We start from the raw sequence: 16,136 nt of genomic DNA on the forward strand, positions 1-16,136 counted from the left end.
GATGCTTTGCCATCAAGAACTTACAGGTGTTTCCCTGACAGCCAGGAGGCTTTCTAGCTGCAGACACCCCTGTGACTGAGTGTGGTAGGAAGCTCCTGGCTAGCCTTGTTAGTCTGGAATCCTGTGGCAGCTCTCTGGTCCATATCTGAGCTCTCCATTGGTTGGATGGCTTTTCTGGAGCCACTAGGGAGCAACACTAGCTCAGGTGTTCAGCATTAGCACTGCTTCTTGCTCAAAGCCCAATTTGAATAAAGGGCCCCTTATAATGTTTTCTTCATTGTGGTAAAATATTCATAGCAGAATGTACCCTTTTAACCATTCAGTAGAGTGAATACATTCATATCCACTGTTAAGACTGAAATCTCTCCCCCAAAGATCAGGGAGCAGCTAGGCATAGTAGTATTTATCTGTAATTTCAGTTACTCAGGGGGTTGAGGCAAGAGGATCTTAAGTTTAAGGCAAACCTGGGCAAGTTAGTGATACTCTATCTCAAAATAAAAATAAAAATATAGGGCCAGGTTATAGATCAGTAGTATAGTGCTTGCCTAGCATGCTCAAGGCCTAATACCTGAGAAAGTTGGGGACAGGACAAGGATGCCTACCTTTGGGCCATGCTTCCAGTGGAATTTTGCTCAGAAGTATTTAAAAATAAATGTTCAGATATAAAAACTATTTAGAAAGATTCTACTAAGTAGGGCAGTCACTTTTAATAATTTATACATTTCCATTGTTCTTTACATAGCCTAGATAGGGCTATAGATTTCACTTTTAGGTTTTGGGGGCCTTTTTTTTTTTTTTAGAAAAATGATAAATCTTTATAATAATATTTAAAATATATCAGAAAGGCCAGGTGTGGTGGCACACACCGGTAATCCCAGCACTCAAGAGGCTGAAGCAGGAGGATCACTGTGAGTTTAAAGCCAGCCTGGGCTACAAAGTGAGTTCAAGGTAAACCTGAACTGCATAGTGAAACCTTATCTCAAAAAGATTTAAAAAAAAAATAGTATCAGGAAATACCAAGAAGGAAGTAAAAATTAAAGGGACCTCCTAACTGCCATGATGATTATTCCAGTATCTTAGTGACGCCTCAGGCCACTCAGTGCTGTTACATCGTTTGTCAAGGATAATACTGATGTTTCCATGAACAATTAAAATTGGTCCCATACAATTCTCTTTTCTTTATGCAACTGTAAATTTATTTGTATTGAAAAATTATGCAATCAACTTGATCGGCCTTCTCTTGTTTCTAGTTTTTGCTACTGTCCTTAGGGGCCTTTTCTACTTTTCTTTTCAATTTTTATTTCTTATTAGTACAAGTTTGCAGTACATAATGATTACAAACCTAGTGAAAGTGACATCATGAATGTAACACATCTTAATTCTTTTTTCATTCCTTTCCCCTCCCTCCACTCTGCCTCCTCTCCTTATCCTAGGAACCTTTGGTATAAACATTTGCCTACCTTTCTGATGCTTGTTGTTGGGTAGATTTCCAGAAATAGAAGCACCCAGGTAAAGGTGCAGGACACTCCCTAGGAGCAGCTTCCAGGTGGCTGCATCTGTCTCCTCTCATACCTGCCAGGGACAGAACCATCCCGTCTCAGGGTATTTGATGCCCTAAGTCTGTGTGGGGAAATGTGTCATCCATGACATCCATGACACATTTACTAGATAGTGAGTCCCATGGAACACTCCATTTCTGCCCAGCCCAGACACTAAAGACTATGACAGCTCTACACTAGACCTTACCAGATGAGAGCCAGACTGGAGACAGAATAGCACAGAAACTTGTCAGTGAGCTTCCCATGGTGCCTGAGACGTAGGCTATGCACAGCTGGTGCCAAGGCTGTTGACAGGCAGAACTGGGGTCTTGAAGGCTTCATATGGACACTGCGGCACTCCACAGTAACTCAGTGAGCTCTAGAGTTTTTGCTTTAAAAAAAAAAAGTCTTTTCCTTAGAAAAATGATATGCATGTAAAGTTTTTATTTTCATGTTGAAGGTTGTAGCCACACTGAGCATCCTGTTCTTGACTTCTGGCTGCGAGTAGAGAATTTGGAGAGATTCAGTGTCTCTGGGCCTGTAGGGGGTGACAAAATAGGACGTAGAGAAGAGGGTGGAACAGGACCCCACTCTTGTATCTTTGCAATCTGATATCCTGGGGCAAGGGTTAAAGAAAGGGGAGGAACTCAGGTCCAGATCTAACTCCAAACAGCACCCCTTACAATAACCATCCTCTCCACTGCCCTTAACAACTGTATAGAGGTATAATTCCCACATCATACAATTCACCCACTGAAAATGTACAGTTCAGTGGTTCTTAGTGTGTTCAGACCTATGCAGCCATCACTACATAACTTCAGAATGGTGTTACCTCCCAAAAGGAAGCCTGTATCTAGCAAGCAACCTACCTTGATTCCCCCAGTCTTTGGCAGCACTGACCTGCTTTCTATCTGTGGATTTGCCTATCTCACAACTTTCTTGTCGGTAGAGTCTTCTGTGTGGTACATCCACACCCCTGCTTTCATTATCCTTATATCTGATTGATCTGCCATCACCTGCTGGTACACACATACTTGAGCCTACCCACCTGATCACTTAGCAAGTATAGTGCTGTTCCAGCCTTTACTTGAAATTTCAGGTTTTGTGGGAATTTCACACATTAACCTAAAGGAATTGTTTTCCCTACTTACAGTGAGGAAACTGAAGCTAAGAGAAGCTGAGCAGTTTGCCCAGCATCACTCAGTTGGAATCTGAAATTCTGACATGGGCTGACCTGACTTTGATACCTCCACTGCTTGATTGGTCAGCTGGCTGTCCTTCAGGGACTGAGAGTTGGCATGACCAACTCTCAATGTCTGGTCATAATCCTGAGAAGTAGACACATCTGCTTAAAAATAATTAGAAAGCATAACAGAAGAAAATAAAATCCTTAAATATACAGAAAAATAGGACCAATCCAGGGCCTAACAGTTGATCACATAAGCTGTCAGGTGACATCACAGATGAGCCTACAGTGGGCATATCAGTTCAGGAAAATCATCCAAAGTTGGGTGTTTTCCTGGAATTTTCTGAATGGATTCTGACATTCAGCCAGAAAAGTAAGCCCAAACTTTTTAAAAAATTTTCTTATATTGGTACATTTTAGATATACATAATGATAACATTCATCATATGGAATTTGTATCTGTACATGATCTATCTTGTTTTATTTCTTCTTCTTTTTTCCCCTCCCCTTCCTTCAACCCTGCCCCACAAGTTTTTGAGGTAGCATCAGGTCACAGGATTACCAACCCAGGTGTCCATTAGTACTCTGAAGCTGCAAGTTGATGGAAAAGTCACATGGCAGAGAGGAGAGTATAAATCTGAGCTGTGTGAGGCTCTCATGTTATATATAATCTCCAGCCATAGAGAGTGGGTAGGTTCTCCAGTAAAAGTGTGGGTCCCAGCTGCTCCAAATAAGATGAAGTTGACCCCATACTGTAACATGGTGTGAATATGATCACCCCAAACACAAGTAATTTCTAGATGGATTAAAAATGTAAACATAAAAATACAAGTAGGACAAGTAGTAGCACTCACCTATATTCCCAGCACTCTGGAAAGCTGAGGTAAAAGGCTCACCAGTTTGGAACCAGCCTGGGTAACTTAATAATGTAGTGAGAGCCTGTCTCAAAAATAAATGAAAAATAGTACTTAAGGACATAGCTTGATTTAGAGGCCCTGGGTTGGGGCTGGGGATTTAGCTCAGCAGCATAAGCACCTGCCTTGTAAGCAGGCAGTCGTGAGTTCGACCCCTGGTACCGATAAAAACAAAAAAGACAAAAAAAAACCAAAAAACAGATAAAGGCCCTGGATTTGGGGCTGGGGATTTAGCTCAGCGGCATAAGCACCTGCCTTGCAAGCAGCGGCCATGAGTTCGATCCCCGGTACCGATAAAAATGAAAAAGACAAAAAATAAAGAAAAAAAGAAAGAAAGGCAGGCCCTGGGTTCAATCCCAAGTATCTGAAGAAAAAAAAAAAAAGGACACCAGATGTTCATAGCAAGTGCCCTTGGGTAACCAGGGAGGTAGTTTGTAAGAAGATACTGCTTTTGAATTGGTGCACTACTTAAATTCCTATAACAAATTGCATGTCTTATTCCTTAATTTAACTCGGTTTTTAATATTCTTTTCCTTCGTTGTGAAGTACATTAACGACACAGTGCTTTCATCAGTTCTGTGTAGAAGAAAAGCATCTTCCCACCCACATTCATTTTTCCCAGCCGCCCGCTCTATACAGCAGAGGTCTGCACCCAGAGGGGATGTGCCACCTCTTGCTCCCCACCTCACTCCTCTCTGCTTTTTGACTAATTTGTTTCCCTGCTCCACAGTGGAGTCCTAGGTCCCTTATTCTCAGGTCATCTGTCACCTGAGGTCATGCTTTCCCATGAGATCTGAGCTGACCAGAGGAGCCAGCTTGCTCACCTGGGAAGCTGTACCCCCTTGGCATGCAGCGGATTCTCAACCCATACACACACTGCTCTTATATAGGCTTTTACTGTCAGGTTCTGCAGAGGGCTGATCTTCTGCTAGGTGGGTAACAAAAACAAAGAAGTAGGTTCCTGGCAAATCCAGGATTGTAGTGCTCTGGGCTCCTTGGAAACTGAAGATTGCCTCCTGGCCTCTTCACCTCAGGGCTCCTGCCCCATGGAATATGCCCTGGGCCTGCTGGAATATGTTGTCTTCCATGCCCTTCAGCATGAGAATGGCTGAGTCATTGTTGCTTTTTCTTTAATGAGAATTCTTTTATTTGTTGGTTTCATTCACCAATTGATCTTTGTTGCTTCCTTCCCCATCTTTCTCTGCCTCGCTGGACGTGGCCCAGGGGAGTTCTCAGGTGTGTATCTCTCCCATCTGTCTCCTGTGGCACCCCCTTCCCACTGTGGAGAGCAGCTGGAGCAGGGTGCATACACATGGGTGCTCCCCTGCTGCTGACCATCGCCAAGGGCTCGGCACTGATTCCCGATTGCTGTTCAACTGCACTGGGCTGCCCAGCCACTAAAGCCCCATACTTTGCTCACCAGCCTACTACTGCCTGAAAGCTGATTTGGGTTTGCTCCCCTGGCCACTGGCAGGCCCTTGGTATCTGATGCTCTTTTTTGGAGCCTGAGAAGGTCTCTAGGACACCACTGAGAATGTAAGACAGTTGACCCTGTTGGGTGTACCTCAGACGTCAAAGGTTCCTGGGATACCTGCTAATCATATCCTAGGACCCTATCCCACATGGGTAGCCTGGCTGAATTGTTGCTTTGCTTTGTGGCAGGAGTCCCTAAAGTCTACCTGTCTCTCTAAGTTCATCCCCTGGTCCCAGTCCCTTTCCCATTGTGTATTTCTCTACCCTGTCCCCTCTAGCCAGCATTTAGGGACAAAATATACTACATTCCCCACAGGTGGTTCTGGCTTGGCAGTCTGGTGTGCAGCCCAAGGATAAACTTTCTGGAAGGGGTAGCTGGCTCCATCCCGGTTCCTGTCCTACTGTTCTCTCCTATCACCATGCTAACTCAGCCAGAAGTGACCCTGAAATACCTTCCACCCTGCAGTCTACATGGGCTTAACGCGCTTCTTTTCTTTCCCTCCTCCCCGCCCTGCCCTGTTGCCCATCTCCTATGGGACTGGGACGCTCCCGCAGTGCGTGATGATTTTTTTGGTAAGGCTAAGGCCCTGCTTCTTTGTGTGTTTCTCCTGTCTTTGGCTTCCTTTCTCCAACCCACACCTTCTCATGCTTCATGAGCATCTGCTTTGTTCTGCATGGCAGGGGTGGTGGGTCAGCAGGAGCTGTGGGTTGTCATGGGAGGCAACACCTCCCTCTGAGCTGCTGTAGACAGACACTGTGAGCCTCCACAGGCCCAAGGCAGACCCCTAAACCAGAGAGCCCATTTCTGCTGTCCTGTCCACAGGAGGCAGGCCCATGTTTGAGGCAAGTGAAGTCAGAATGGACAGTAGGTAAATCCCTAGCTCAAGTGCCCTGTATTTTTGTTATTTCATGACTACACAAATATGGGACTATTTTTGAAAGATCAGAGTTGGTACTTGTGGGATTTATGGGACATGTCTGCAGGGAACTCAGTCTGTGGAGTCCACTTTGAGGCCAGTAGCAAGAGGACCTGGTCACCTCATCCACAGAAAGGCACCATGGAGTCCTATCCTTGTGCCCAGGTCCCTCCTTACCTCCTGCTACCCTACTTTGCCAGGCCTGCATGTATCCCTGGTAGAGGGTCACACCTGCCATGGGCCATCCCATCTTTATGGCTGGTTGTTTTCTCTGAGTCCTATGCTGTCATCTGTTCCCTTCATTATGACTCCAACATCTGTTCACCTGGGAGATAGCTCTGAAAGGCACCACATCAGGAAAAAGGGTGATGCTGGGAGCAGGAGCAAAGCAGCCACACATAGGTAGGTCATCCCAGACACTTCCTATACAGATTGACCTGTGAGAACCACTTCGAGGGCCTGGTTCTAAGCTCTAAGGTGCCACTAAGGGGAGCCTGCTCTATGTATGTAGGTCATAGGCCTGGCAAAAAGCAAGGCCTTCCACTAGTTGTGGAACACAGGGCCAGGACCCCTCTCCAGACCCAGCTTTACCACCTTCTGCAGCCTGGCTTCTGCAAATGGAGGTGAGAGTTGCAGGGACTTTTGCTCCTTGAGGAAGGTACAATAGCATCAGAGTGGCCTCGAGTGCTCAGGGAAACCTTTACACTTTTCATTGCAGGAATGGGCAAAGAAGTGGGGAACCTGCTGCTGGAGAACTCGCAGCTTCTAGAAACCAAGTAAGAAGTCCTCTGTGCTAGACTAAGCAACCTCCCTTGACGGACCATAGAGGAAGGACCATAGTGGCTCCCCCTGCCCAGGGTTACAGGGGTAACTAGACAGGAACTTTGTAATAAGGGGGACTCAACAGGACTCCTGGGTAGTTTCCTGGACAACTTATTTTAAGGACCCTTTGGCTAAGATGACCATTTTGGTGTCCTGGTCAAACAGATAGTCCCAATACCCTCAGCCACATTCTTGACTGAGGTGAACCCTCTTAGATAGGAACATGTAGGCCCCTCTAAAGTCCCTATGCCATGTACACAGGGGCTCTCAAAACACCACCCAACCCATGTCTCTGTCTTTTAAAGAAATGCTTTGAATGTGGTGAAGAATGACCTTATTGCAAAGGTTGACCAGCTGTCAGGAGAACAGGAGGTGCTGAAGGGGGAACTGGAAGCAGCCAAGCAGGCCAAGGTCAAACTGGAGAACCGAATCAAAGAGCTGGAAGAAGAGCTAAAAAGGTGAGGACTTTGGGAGAAAGCAAGACTTAGGTTCCCAGGTAGAGTTTTTTGAGCAGCCTACCTCTTTGTCCCCCCATGAATCTATTCTTCTAAGTCCTGCACTATCCTGAGAGGCCCCTCCTGCCCCAGGTGGCTTTTTATGTTTATTGTTTGGCCCTCTGGGCTCCAGCTCCAGCCACTGGCCTGGGTCCATTGTCTGGACAGTGCCTGTCTATCTTCATCTTCTCCTGAACCTGCTATGCAGGATCGTGTTGCATGAATTTTCTGTAGGTGAGAGTAGCAGCCTTGGCTGCAGCTCTCACACTATTCCTTCATTAGCCAGCGGGAGGTTCTGGCTGTCCTGGTACCCTAAATCCCCTCAGTTTGCCAGTCTTCAGATCAGCCAAGGTCTAACCTGCCAGCCCCTGGAATCCTATGTCCTGGCTCTAGACCTGTTGTGATGAGAGGGGTAATGTTGAAGAGAGCCAGTGGGAGCCAAGTCTGCTCAGGACTTGTCTAATCTACCCTGCCCAGAAGTGTCCTTGGCTCTTTGTGCCCCCACCATTTTATTAATTTATTTATTTAGACACTTTTGCTATGTAATCCAGGCTGGCCTCTATTCACTGTTGTAGCCCAGGCTGACCTTGCCTTCTGACAGTCCTGCCTCTCAGGTGCTAGAATTACAGGTGTGCACAGCCATGCCTGGCCCCTTCCCAACTTTCACTACCTCTTCCTTGGTCAGAACACCCAGAAGTCTGGGCTTTATGGACATATGAGGCAAGGGTGTAGGGCCTCCTTGACCACAGGTAACTGACCAGATCATTTAGAGCCATCATTGGGGTCCCTGTGGGGCAAACCCTGAGCCTAGGCATTTGTGAAGGCATTGCAGGGCCCTTACTCAGTATGTTTCCTCTTTTGTCCTACAGAGTGAAGTCTGAGGCTGTCGTTGCTCGCCGCGAGCCCAGAGAAGAGGTGGAGGATGTAAGCAGCTATCTCTGTACAGAATTGGTATATTTCACTATTAACCTGTGGGCATGGGTGTGGGTGGGCAAGGGTGTGGGGTGGATTTCCTGGGGCTTATCAGTTCTCTTGGGCCCTCTCCATCTGTCCTGTGTGACCTCTGAACCTGGTGCATTATTTGCCACCTCTTCTCTGTGGCTTTGTGGTGTTACAGCCACCGTCTTAGAAGGTCCCACTGTAGAGTGAGCCATAGTTCCTTTCCAGCCCTAATCCTGGTGAAGTAAGTCTGCAGTGAGTCTCTCAAGTGAGTCTGCAGAGTCAGTGCCAGCACTTGCTGTGCCTTCCCAGGTACTCTGCCCGGGAACTGCAGTATTCTGAGGAAAGCCACCTACAATCTAGGTGAGACAGGCCCCTAGTTTGGAGCCTCAGCCTCCAGTAGAACCTGAATGAGCACCCTGCACTCCTATGACAGACCATCTGCCTTAAAGCAGGCTGTGGTCTTGGAGTCACACCAAACCTTGATCTTAGCACTTTATAGCTCAGTCCATGGGGGTGTGAAGATAAAGGTCCTATGTCAAGGGTTCAAGAAATGGCAGCCACTATTTTCTGCCCATGCTATACAGCCCCCACTTCCAATAGTCCAAGAGAAACAAAACCTAAGGTGAATTGTGGTTCCCTAGACCCCCAGTGTCCCTTCCATATCTAAAGTTAGATGTATAGCCAAGAGGGGGCAGGGCACCTCCCCATGGGTGCCCTACTCCCTGCAGCTCTATTGGGTCTTCCAGTATTGTCCAGCACAGACCAGGGCTATGGGGACTCCGCTCAAGTCACTCAAACCTAAAGCACTCTGCTGGCAAGTTCTTCCCCAGAACTTTCCTTCTTGTATTTCACATGGACCAGTCCTTCCTGTTCTTTGCTTGAGGGATCAGGAACCTGTAGAAAGGGCCACCTCTTTTACCCTCAAGGATCATAGGGCTTTCTAGAAACAGGCAGCTCTGAGGAGACAAATATACCCACCACATCTACCCACATCCCCTACCCACATCCATTCCACTGTCACTTGCCTGAGCTCTGCAGGATGTTGTTTTAGATCCCACATTTGGAGGTCATGTCCTTACCTAGGACATCTAGCTGCCCCAGGAGGACGTGAGGTGTCTGGACTGACCTGAGCTCTCCTTACTCAGCTGAGCCATGGCACCCTCTTCCCTTTGCAGGACAAAATCCCTATGGCCCAGCGCCGCCGCTTTACAAGGGTAGAGATGGCGCGTGTGCTCATGGAGCGTAACCAATACAAGGAACGGTTGATGGAGCTACAGGAGGCCGTGAGGTGGACCGAGATGATTAGGTAGGTCTTGCTCCCCTGCACTCCACAGACCCCAGAGATGAGTTCATGTCTCCAGTTAAGGTTGTGGTTCCTGAGTGAGGGGCTGTGCATTATCTCAAATGACTGAGTGGAGCCTGACCTTCACTGCCTTCTGGAGGGGGTTGTAAAGATGCCAGCTTTGTCTGATAGAGTCCCAGGCAAGGGATGCCAGAAGGCTAACAAGTTCCTTCTCCTGCCTCCCCTGTAGAGCATCCCGAGAGCACCCATCTGTCCAGGAGAAAAAGAAGTCCACCATCTGGCAGTTGTGAGTGGGGCACCCTGGGGGACAGGTGGGCTCCCCAAAGCTACTGCCACTCACTCCCTGTGCCTCCACTGTCAGCTTCAGCCGCCTCTTCAGCTCCTCCTCCAGCCCTCCTCCAGCCAAACGGTCCTACCCCTCAGTGAACATCCACTACAAGTCACCCACCGCTGCCAGCTTCAGCCAGCGCCGCAGCCATGCCCTGTGCCAGATCTCAGCAGGCAGCCGGCCCTTGGAGTTCTTCCCTGATGAGTGAGTGTTCCATAGCCTCCACCTCTCTTTGACCTGCAAGGAGAGGGTGTGATGAATGGCAGAGCCCTTCTCTGCTAGGCCCAAAAGCAAGATGTGGAAGGCAGGCCTTCACCTTGCTGTGCGGTGAGACAGGGCATTCCCCTTGTCAGAGACTGCATTTTCTTTTTCTTTCTTTGTTGTGTTGTGTTGTATGTTTTTGAGACAGGGTCTTGCTATGTTGTTCAGCCTGCCTTGAATTCACTATGTAGCCCTGGCTGGCCTCGAACTCACAACAATCCTCGTGCCTCAACAATCTTTGTGAATTAGCCTTTTGCCCAGAACTGGGATTACAGCCTGCATCACTATGTATGGCAAAGGCTGCACTTTCTGACAGCCCATCTCCTTAGTTCCCAAGGGCTGTGCTAAGTTCTGTGGCCCCTAGACTGGCCCTGAGCCTTGTGTATCACTGGGCACTTGAACATCTGACTGCCTCAAGGAACTGTTTCAGACACACCTTGAAGTGAGGAAGCACTGACTGGATCCTGCGCCAGCTGCAGTAGAGTCTCTGCCAGCTAAGCCCTGGGGCCCAGGCAACATAGCAGGCTCCTGACAGTGGCAGATGTTAGATTGGCCTCTCAATCCAGGGTCAAATCCTGTGCTGGAGAAATCCACCCTCTGTCAGATAGGGTTCAGTAGCCAGTAAAAGGCAAAGACCTACAAAAGACAGACTCTAGGCAGGGCAGATGCCCTACAGGGGAGCCCCATGAGCCCTGTGTATCCTGGGCTTGCACAGGCCCTTGATCAAGGATGTAGCCTTTCATTCCTCCCCACCCAGTGACTGTACATCTTCTGCCCGGAGGGAGCAGAAGCGAGAGCAGTACCGCCAGGTGCGCGAACATGTACGCAACGATGATGGGAGGTTGCAGGCCTGTGGTTGGAGCCTGCCCGCCAAGTATAAGCAGGTGTGTGTAGGGGCACTAATGGAAGAAGGGTGTAGGAGAAAGATGCACATGGCCAGGGATGATAGGGCTGACATGGGTGCAGGGTTGGGAGGCATAATGAGGGTTTGGAAGGCCAGACTGGCATTCAACCTTTAGCCTGGCCAGGGCAGACCCTAACCCTGAAGGAGGGAGGATGGTAGAGCTCTGCAGCCCTTGCTGCTCACTGCTCAGGCCTGGAAAACCAGGCTCCAAACCAGAAGCCAGCAGGCTTGCTTGACCTGGGGTTCTGAAGGATGGGTGTCCGCACCTGGCCTTGTGCCCACAGTGCCTTCCTGCTTTGTACAGCTGAGTCCAAATGGGGGCCAGGAAGACACACGGATGAAAAACGTGCCTGTGCCTGTATACTGCCGCCCTCTGGTAGAGAAGGACCCTACCATGAAGGTGAGTCCAGAGGACCCACACGATCACTCCCAGAAGCTGAGCAGCAGATCTGGGAAGTGGGCACAGAAGCCATATGTCAGACCCTACAGGCTTAATTTAATTTTACAGCTGTGGTGTGCTGCTGGTGTCAATCTGAGTGGATGGAAGCCAAGTGAGGAGGATTCTGGAAATGGAATCAAGCCTATACCAGGCCGTGACCCTCTGACTTGTGACCGAGAAGTAGAAGATGAACCCAAGAGCAACCACACGTCTCCAGAAAGGAAGAAGGTTAGTGTGCCAAGGCCCTACTGCCACCTGTCTTGTGCCTTGTCTGGACAGCTTGCTACAGGATGGGCTGACAGAGCTACAACATTCTGGGATAGTGCCCCCTGTGAGGCTGAGTAGAGGAGGCAGGCACTTCCAAAGTCAGGCTCATTTTCTTTTCTATAGGATAGGCCTGGGCAGAGCTGTATCTGGCTCTCACCAGGAACCCAGGAACTAGGAGTACAGTGAAGGAGGCTGTGCCTGGAGCTGTAATGGCTGCTACTCCCTCCTCAGTGCCCACTGTGGGTCAAGAACATACAAGGTGCTTCTTGATTCATACAGAGGAGTAGACAGTGGAATGAGCTGAATGTGAAAGGAGGCAGAAGACTTCATGGTTGGAGCCAAGGGGTAATTTTATATCCCAGCTTAATTTGGGGACCAGGTCTTTCTCTTGGAAGTGAACCATCTAGATGGGGTTTGAGTTTTCTGGACTACTCCAAAGATAGTCATGTCCTCTAAAGCCATGGTCAATGAGAGATCCTATGAGATCCCAGGAGACTTCTAGGCACCAGCCCTAATCTGGTGTGCTCTGAAATAGGCAAAGGAGCTACCTGAGACAGATGCCACCTCTAGCCGAGTTTGGATCCTCACCAGCACCCTGACCACCAGCAAGGTGGTGATTATCGATGCCAACCAGCCAGGCACCGTTGTGGACCAGTTCACAGTCTGCAATGCCCATGTCCTGTGTATTTCCAGCATTCCTGGTGAGTCCTAGGCTCTGAGCACAGCCCTTTAAAGCTGGTGTTCAAGGAGGGTGGTTCTTCATTTCTACCATGGGATGACTAGGATGTACAGTAAAGGGGACAGTAGGCCTGCCAGGAATGTGAATGGACAGTAGGAAGTGGTCTAGCCAAGTCCAGTGAGACCCTGGACCACAAGTCCAGGAGGAACCTTGCTGGTGGTCTTGTTCTGCCCATTGCTGGTGCTGACTCAGAGGAGAGCCTGATGTTACACCCAGCTGATTAGAAGTGACAGGTAGAGCACAGTATAGACCAAACTGAAACATCGCGTATAAGCAATAAGAAAACTTCTGTATGGCAAATGTAAATCTCCATTGGGCCCAAATTCTACTCCTTTACTGAGGACTGGAGAGCTGGGCATAAGCAGAGTCTGGTTCCACCTCTTTGAGAAGCATCATCTGTAATTTCCTTGGTGAAGAAAAATGAGTGATGAGGGCCAGTAGGTCTCAGGCATAAAACCTCAGCTCCTTAAAGTTCTTCAGGGTTTGTCACGTGATCACGTACTGTTTGTTCCAAGGACCACACCCTCACTTCTCAGTTCCCTTTGGTCTGGTGGCCTTACCCAGCAGAATGAGCTTGCTGGTCTCCCAGGTCTCTATGTGATTATCCCAAAGGAGCCAGAGAACTGCCAGCTGTGGAAGCTGCACGGCTCAGCATAGAACCTGGACATACTAGCCCTTTCGGATAGTACCCATCTCTCCCACTGCCTCCAAGAGACTGAGCTCTGGTGTGGCTTTGAAGTATTAGGCTCTTTGGCATGGCTGACAGGCTATGACTCTTCTCCCAGCGGCCAGCGACAGTGACTACCCCCCAGGGGAGATGTTCCTAGACAGTGACATGAACCCTGAGGACTCCAGCACTGATGGTGTGTTGGCTGGTATTACACTGGTGGGCTGTGCCACTCGCTGCAATGTGCCACGTAGCAACTGCTCCTCTAGAGGGGACACCCCAGTACTGGACAAGGGACAAGGTGAGTCTTGGGCAGCCTTCTCTCCATCCACTTTGTTCCTCCCATCTCTGCCCAGCTGATCTCAACCCTCCTTTCACAGGAGAGATGGCTGCCGCTGCCAATGGGAAGGTGAACCCATCCCAGTCCACAGAGGAAGCCACAGAAGCTACAGAGGTGCCAGACTCTGGGTCCAGCGAGCCAGTAGCAGCTGCAGTGCGGCCTGGGCCCCTCACAGAACATGTCTTCACAGACCCTGCTCCTGCCCCACCCTCTAGTACTCAACCTGGCAGGTAGGCTTTCTTACATCCAGCAAGACAGAAATAGAGGGGAGATTGGCAGGGGTCTCAGGGCAAGGGTCACAGATAATCTTTGAGCCACCTTGAATCCACCATCCTTCTTGCAGTGAGAATGGGCCAGAAGTCGGTGGCAACAGTGTACAGCCCCAGCCGGAGCCCGCTGGAGACCCATCAGCACCAAGTAGCAGTGCTGCGCCTACCATGTGGCTAGGAGCCCAGAATGGCTGGTAGGCGGCCTAGGGCAAGGGTTGGAGGGCTCCCTGGCTCTACCTGTACTTGTGTCCATGCCCACCTCAATCTGCTTCCACAGGCTGTATGTGCACTCAGCTGTGAACAACTGGAAGAAGTGTCTGCACTCCATCAAGCTGAAGGATTCTGTGCTGAGCCTTGTGTATGTGACCTCTCACCAAGGGCTGGGGGTCACATGGGGACCCAAGTGGCCTGGCCAGCTCACTGCCTTCCCATTTTAGGCATGTCAAAGGCCGTGTGCTGGTGGCTCTTGCAGATGGGACTCTGGCCATCTTCCACCGTGGTGAGGGTAAGGATTGGTGGCCTTACCACAATTGGCAGGGGTGCTCCCCTGGGTCTCCTGGGGCTGTCAGTCTCACGGTGAGTTCTCCACCCCTACCTATGAGTAATAGGACCCTGGCCCGCCTGAGCAAGTGTCATGGGCTCTCTCTAGATGGCCAATGGGACCTAAGCAATTACCACCTGATGGACCTGGGCCACCCACACCACTCCATCCGCTGCATGGCTGTTGTGTATGACCGCGTCTGGTGTGGCTACAAGAACAAAGTGCACGTCATCCAGCCCAAGACAATGCAGATTGAGGCAAGTGCTGACCAGCAGTGGATACCAGCAGTGTGGCTCCCAAGTGGAGAGGGAGGCTAAGTGGACAACCACTTAGAGAAATTGCTCCTTTGTTTAAAGGCATGGGCAAGGAAAGGGCACCTAGGCTATAGTTGTTAGTCTGTCTGGATCCTGCCATGTGCTGTGTTCCCTTAAAACAAATCAAGGACACACATCTCTCCTGTGGCTTGGTTTTCACCCAGGGCCTAGACCCCTGGGAGCAATGCAGATGCTGGATCAGAGGCTAGAGTGTGCTAAATAGGTATTGGGGTGGCCCCTGGGGCTGTGGCAGGTTCAGGGTCCCCTCCCCATTCTCTCCTTCCCCAGCCCCGCTGATTGGCTGCCATGACCCCACAGAAGTCATTTGATGCCCATCCAAGGCGGGAGAGCCAGGTTCGGCAGCTGGCATGGATTGGTGATGGGGTGTGGGTGTCTATCCGCTTGGACTCTACTCTCCGGCTCTACCATGCCCACACCCATCAGCACCTGCAGGATGTGGACATTGAGCCTTACGTCAGCAAGATGCTGGGTGAGTGGCAGCACTAGGGGGAGCAAGGTGGGGATACTGACATGGGCCACGCTGACCTAGCACCTCCTGCCCTCACCCAGGCACTGGCAAGCTGGGCTTCTCCTTTGTGCGCATCACAGCTTTGCTCATCGCAGGCAACCGCCTCTGGGTGGGCACTGGCAATGGGGTTGTTATCTCCATCCCGCTGACTGAGAGTAAGTGACTCCTATCCTGAGGATACCTGCACAGATAGTGATGGCTATTCCTAAAGGGCACACATTGGGATGGAGTGGGGGGACCCTACACAAAGCTATCCACACCCTGGTGGGCCCAGCCACCCTGGCTATAGCCGTACTCATCTCCACCTCTCCTCACCAGCTGTGGTTCTGCATCGAGGCCAGCTCCTAGGGCTCCGGGGTAAGTACACACCACTGCCTCTGCCCCAGACACAGCCCAAGGTGGTCACTCTGTTCCTCTCCTATCCTTTCTCTCCCATCCTTTACCTTCCCTCTTCTCCTGCTGAAAATGAGATGGCTCAGTGTCCTCTTCATCTCCAGCCAATAAGACATCTCCCACATCTGGGGAGGGCACCCGCCCTGGGGGCGTCATCCACGTATACGGGGATGACAGCAGTGACAAATCAGCCAGCAGCTTCATCCCTTACTGCTCCATGGCTCAGGCCCAGCTCTGCTTCCATGGGCACCGTGATGCTGTCAAATTCTTTGTCTCAGTGCCAGGTGAGGGGTTACCCCTGCTCTCCCCTGCATGCCATGACTCTACAGGGGTACAATGGTACCCCTCTAGGAGGCTGCCATACTGAGCCCTTTTGCCCCCATGACAGGGAATGTGCTGGCCACCCTCAATGGCAGTGTGCTAGACAGCCCATCTGAGGGTCCTGGGCCTGCTGCACCTGCTGTGGACACTGAGGGCCAGAAGCTGAAGAATGCACTAGTGCTGAGTGGTGGTGAAGGCTACATTGACTTCCGCATTGGTGAGGGGGCACTGCCCA

At 50.1% G+C, this 16,136-nt stretch overlaps 1 protein-coding gene across 14 annotated transcripts in view; it reads left to right on the forward strand.

The window, feature by feature from the left end:
• The window catches only part of Mapk8ip3 (mitogen-activated protein kinase 8 interacting protein 3), a 45,281-nt gene that overhangs the window by 27,430 nt on the left and 1,715 nt on the right, over window positions 1–16,136 (forward strand). For 9 of the 14 annotated variants that reach the window (XM_013141610.3, XM_063226276.1, XM_063226271.1 and 6 more), the window contains 22 exons: window positions 4,863–4,874; window positions 6,747–6,804; window positions 7,156–7,308; window positions 8,214–8,295; window positions 9,462–9,592; window positions 9,819–9,875; window positions 9,951–10,121; window positions 10,936–11,062; window positions 11,387–11,482; window positions 11,591–11,749; window positions 12,324–12,489; window positions 13,313–13,495; window positions 13,575–13,764; window positions 13,878–13,997; window positions 14,081–14,161; window positions 14,241–14,308; window positions 14,453–14,601; window positions 14,977–15,148; window positions 15,229–15,342; window positions 15,506–15,544; window positions 15,685–15,864; window positions 15,969–16,118. In XM_013141610.3, the coding sequence (XP_012997064.1) occupies window positions 4,863–4,874; window positions 6,747–6,804; window positions 7,156–7,308; window positions 8,214–8,295; window positions 9,462–9,592; window positions 9,819–9,875; window positions 9,951–10,121; window positions 10,936–11,062; window positions 11,387–11,482; window positions 11,591–11,749; window positions 12,324–12,489; window positions 13,313–13,495; window positions 13,575–13,764; window positions 13,878–13,997; window positions 14,081–14,161; window positions 14,241–14,308; window positions 14,453–14,601; window positions 14,977–15,148; window positions 15,229–15,342; window positions 15,506–15,544; window positions 15,685–15,864; window positions 15,969–16,118 (2,658 nt within the window). The remainder of the gene's footprint in view (window positions 1–4,862; window positions 4,875–6,746; window positions 6,805–7,155; window positions 7,309–8,213; window positions 8,296–9,461; window positions 9,593–9,818; window positions 9,876–9,950; window positions 10,122–10,935; window positions 11,063–11,386; window positions 11,483–11,590; window positions 11,750–12,323; window positions 12,490–13,312; window positions 13,496–13,574; window positions 13,765–13,877; window positions 13,998–14,080; window positions 14,162–14,240; window positions 14,309–14,452; window positions 14,602–14,976; window positions 15,149–15,228; window positions 15,343–15,505; window positions 15,545–15,684; window positions 15,865–15,968; window positions 16,119–16,136) is intronic. The other 5 variants (XM_063226275.1, XM_003478453.5, XM_013141612.3 and 2 more) reach the window with 3 other exon arrangements.

Source organism: Cavia porcellus, unplaced genomic scaffold (assembly GCF_034190915.1).
Source record: "Cavia porcellus strain 051 isolate PalLab524CR breed Dunkin Hartley unplaced genomic scaffold, mCavPor4.1 scaffold_16, whole genome shotgun sequence".
In the NCBI taxonomy this organism is placed as follows: Eukaryota; Metazoa; Chordata; class Mammalia; order Rodentia; family Caviidae; genus Cavia; species Cavia porcellus.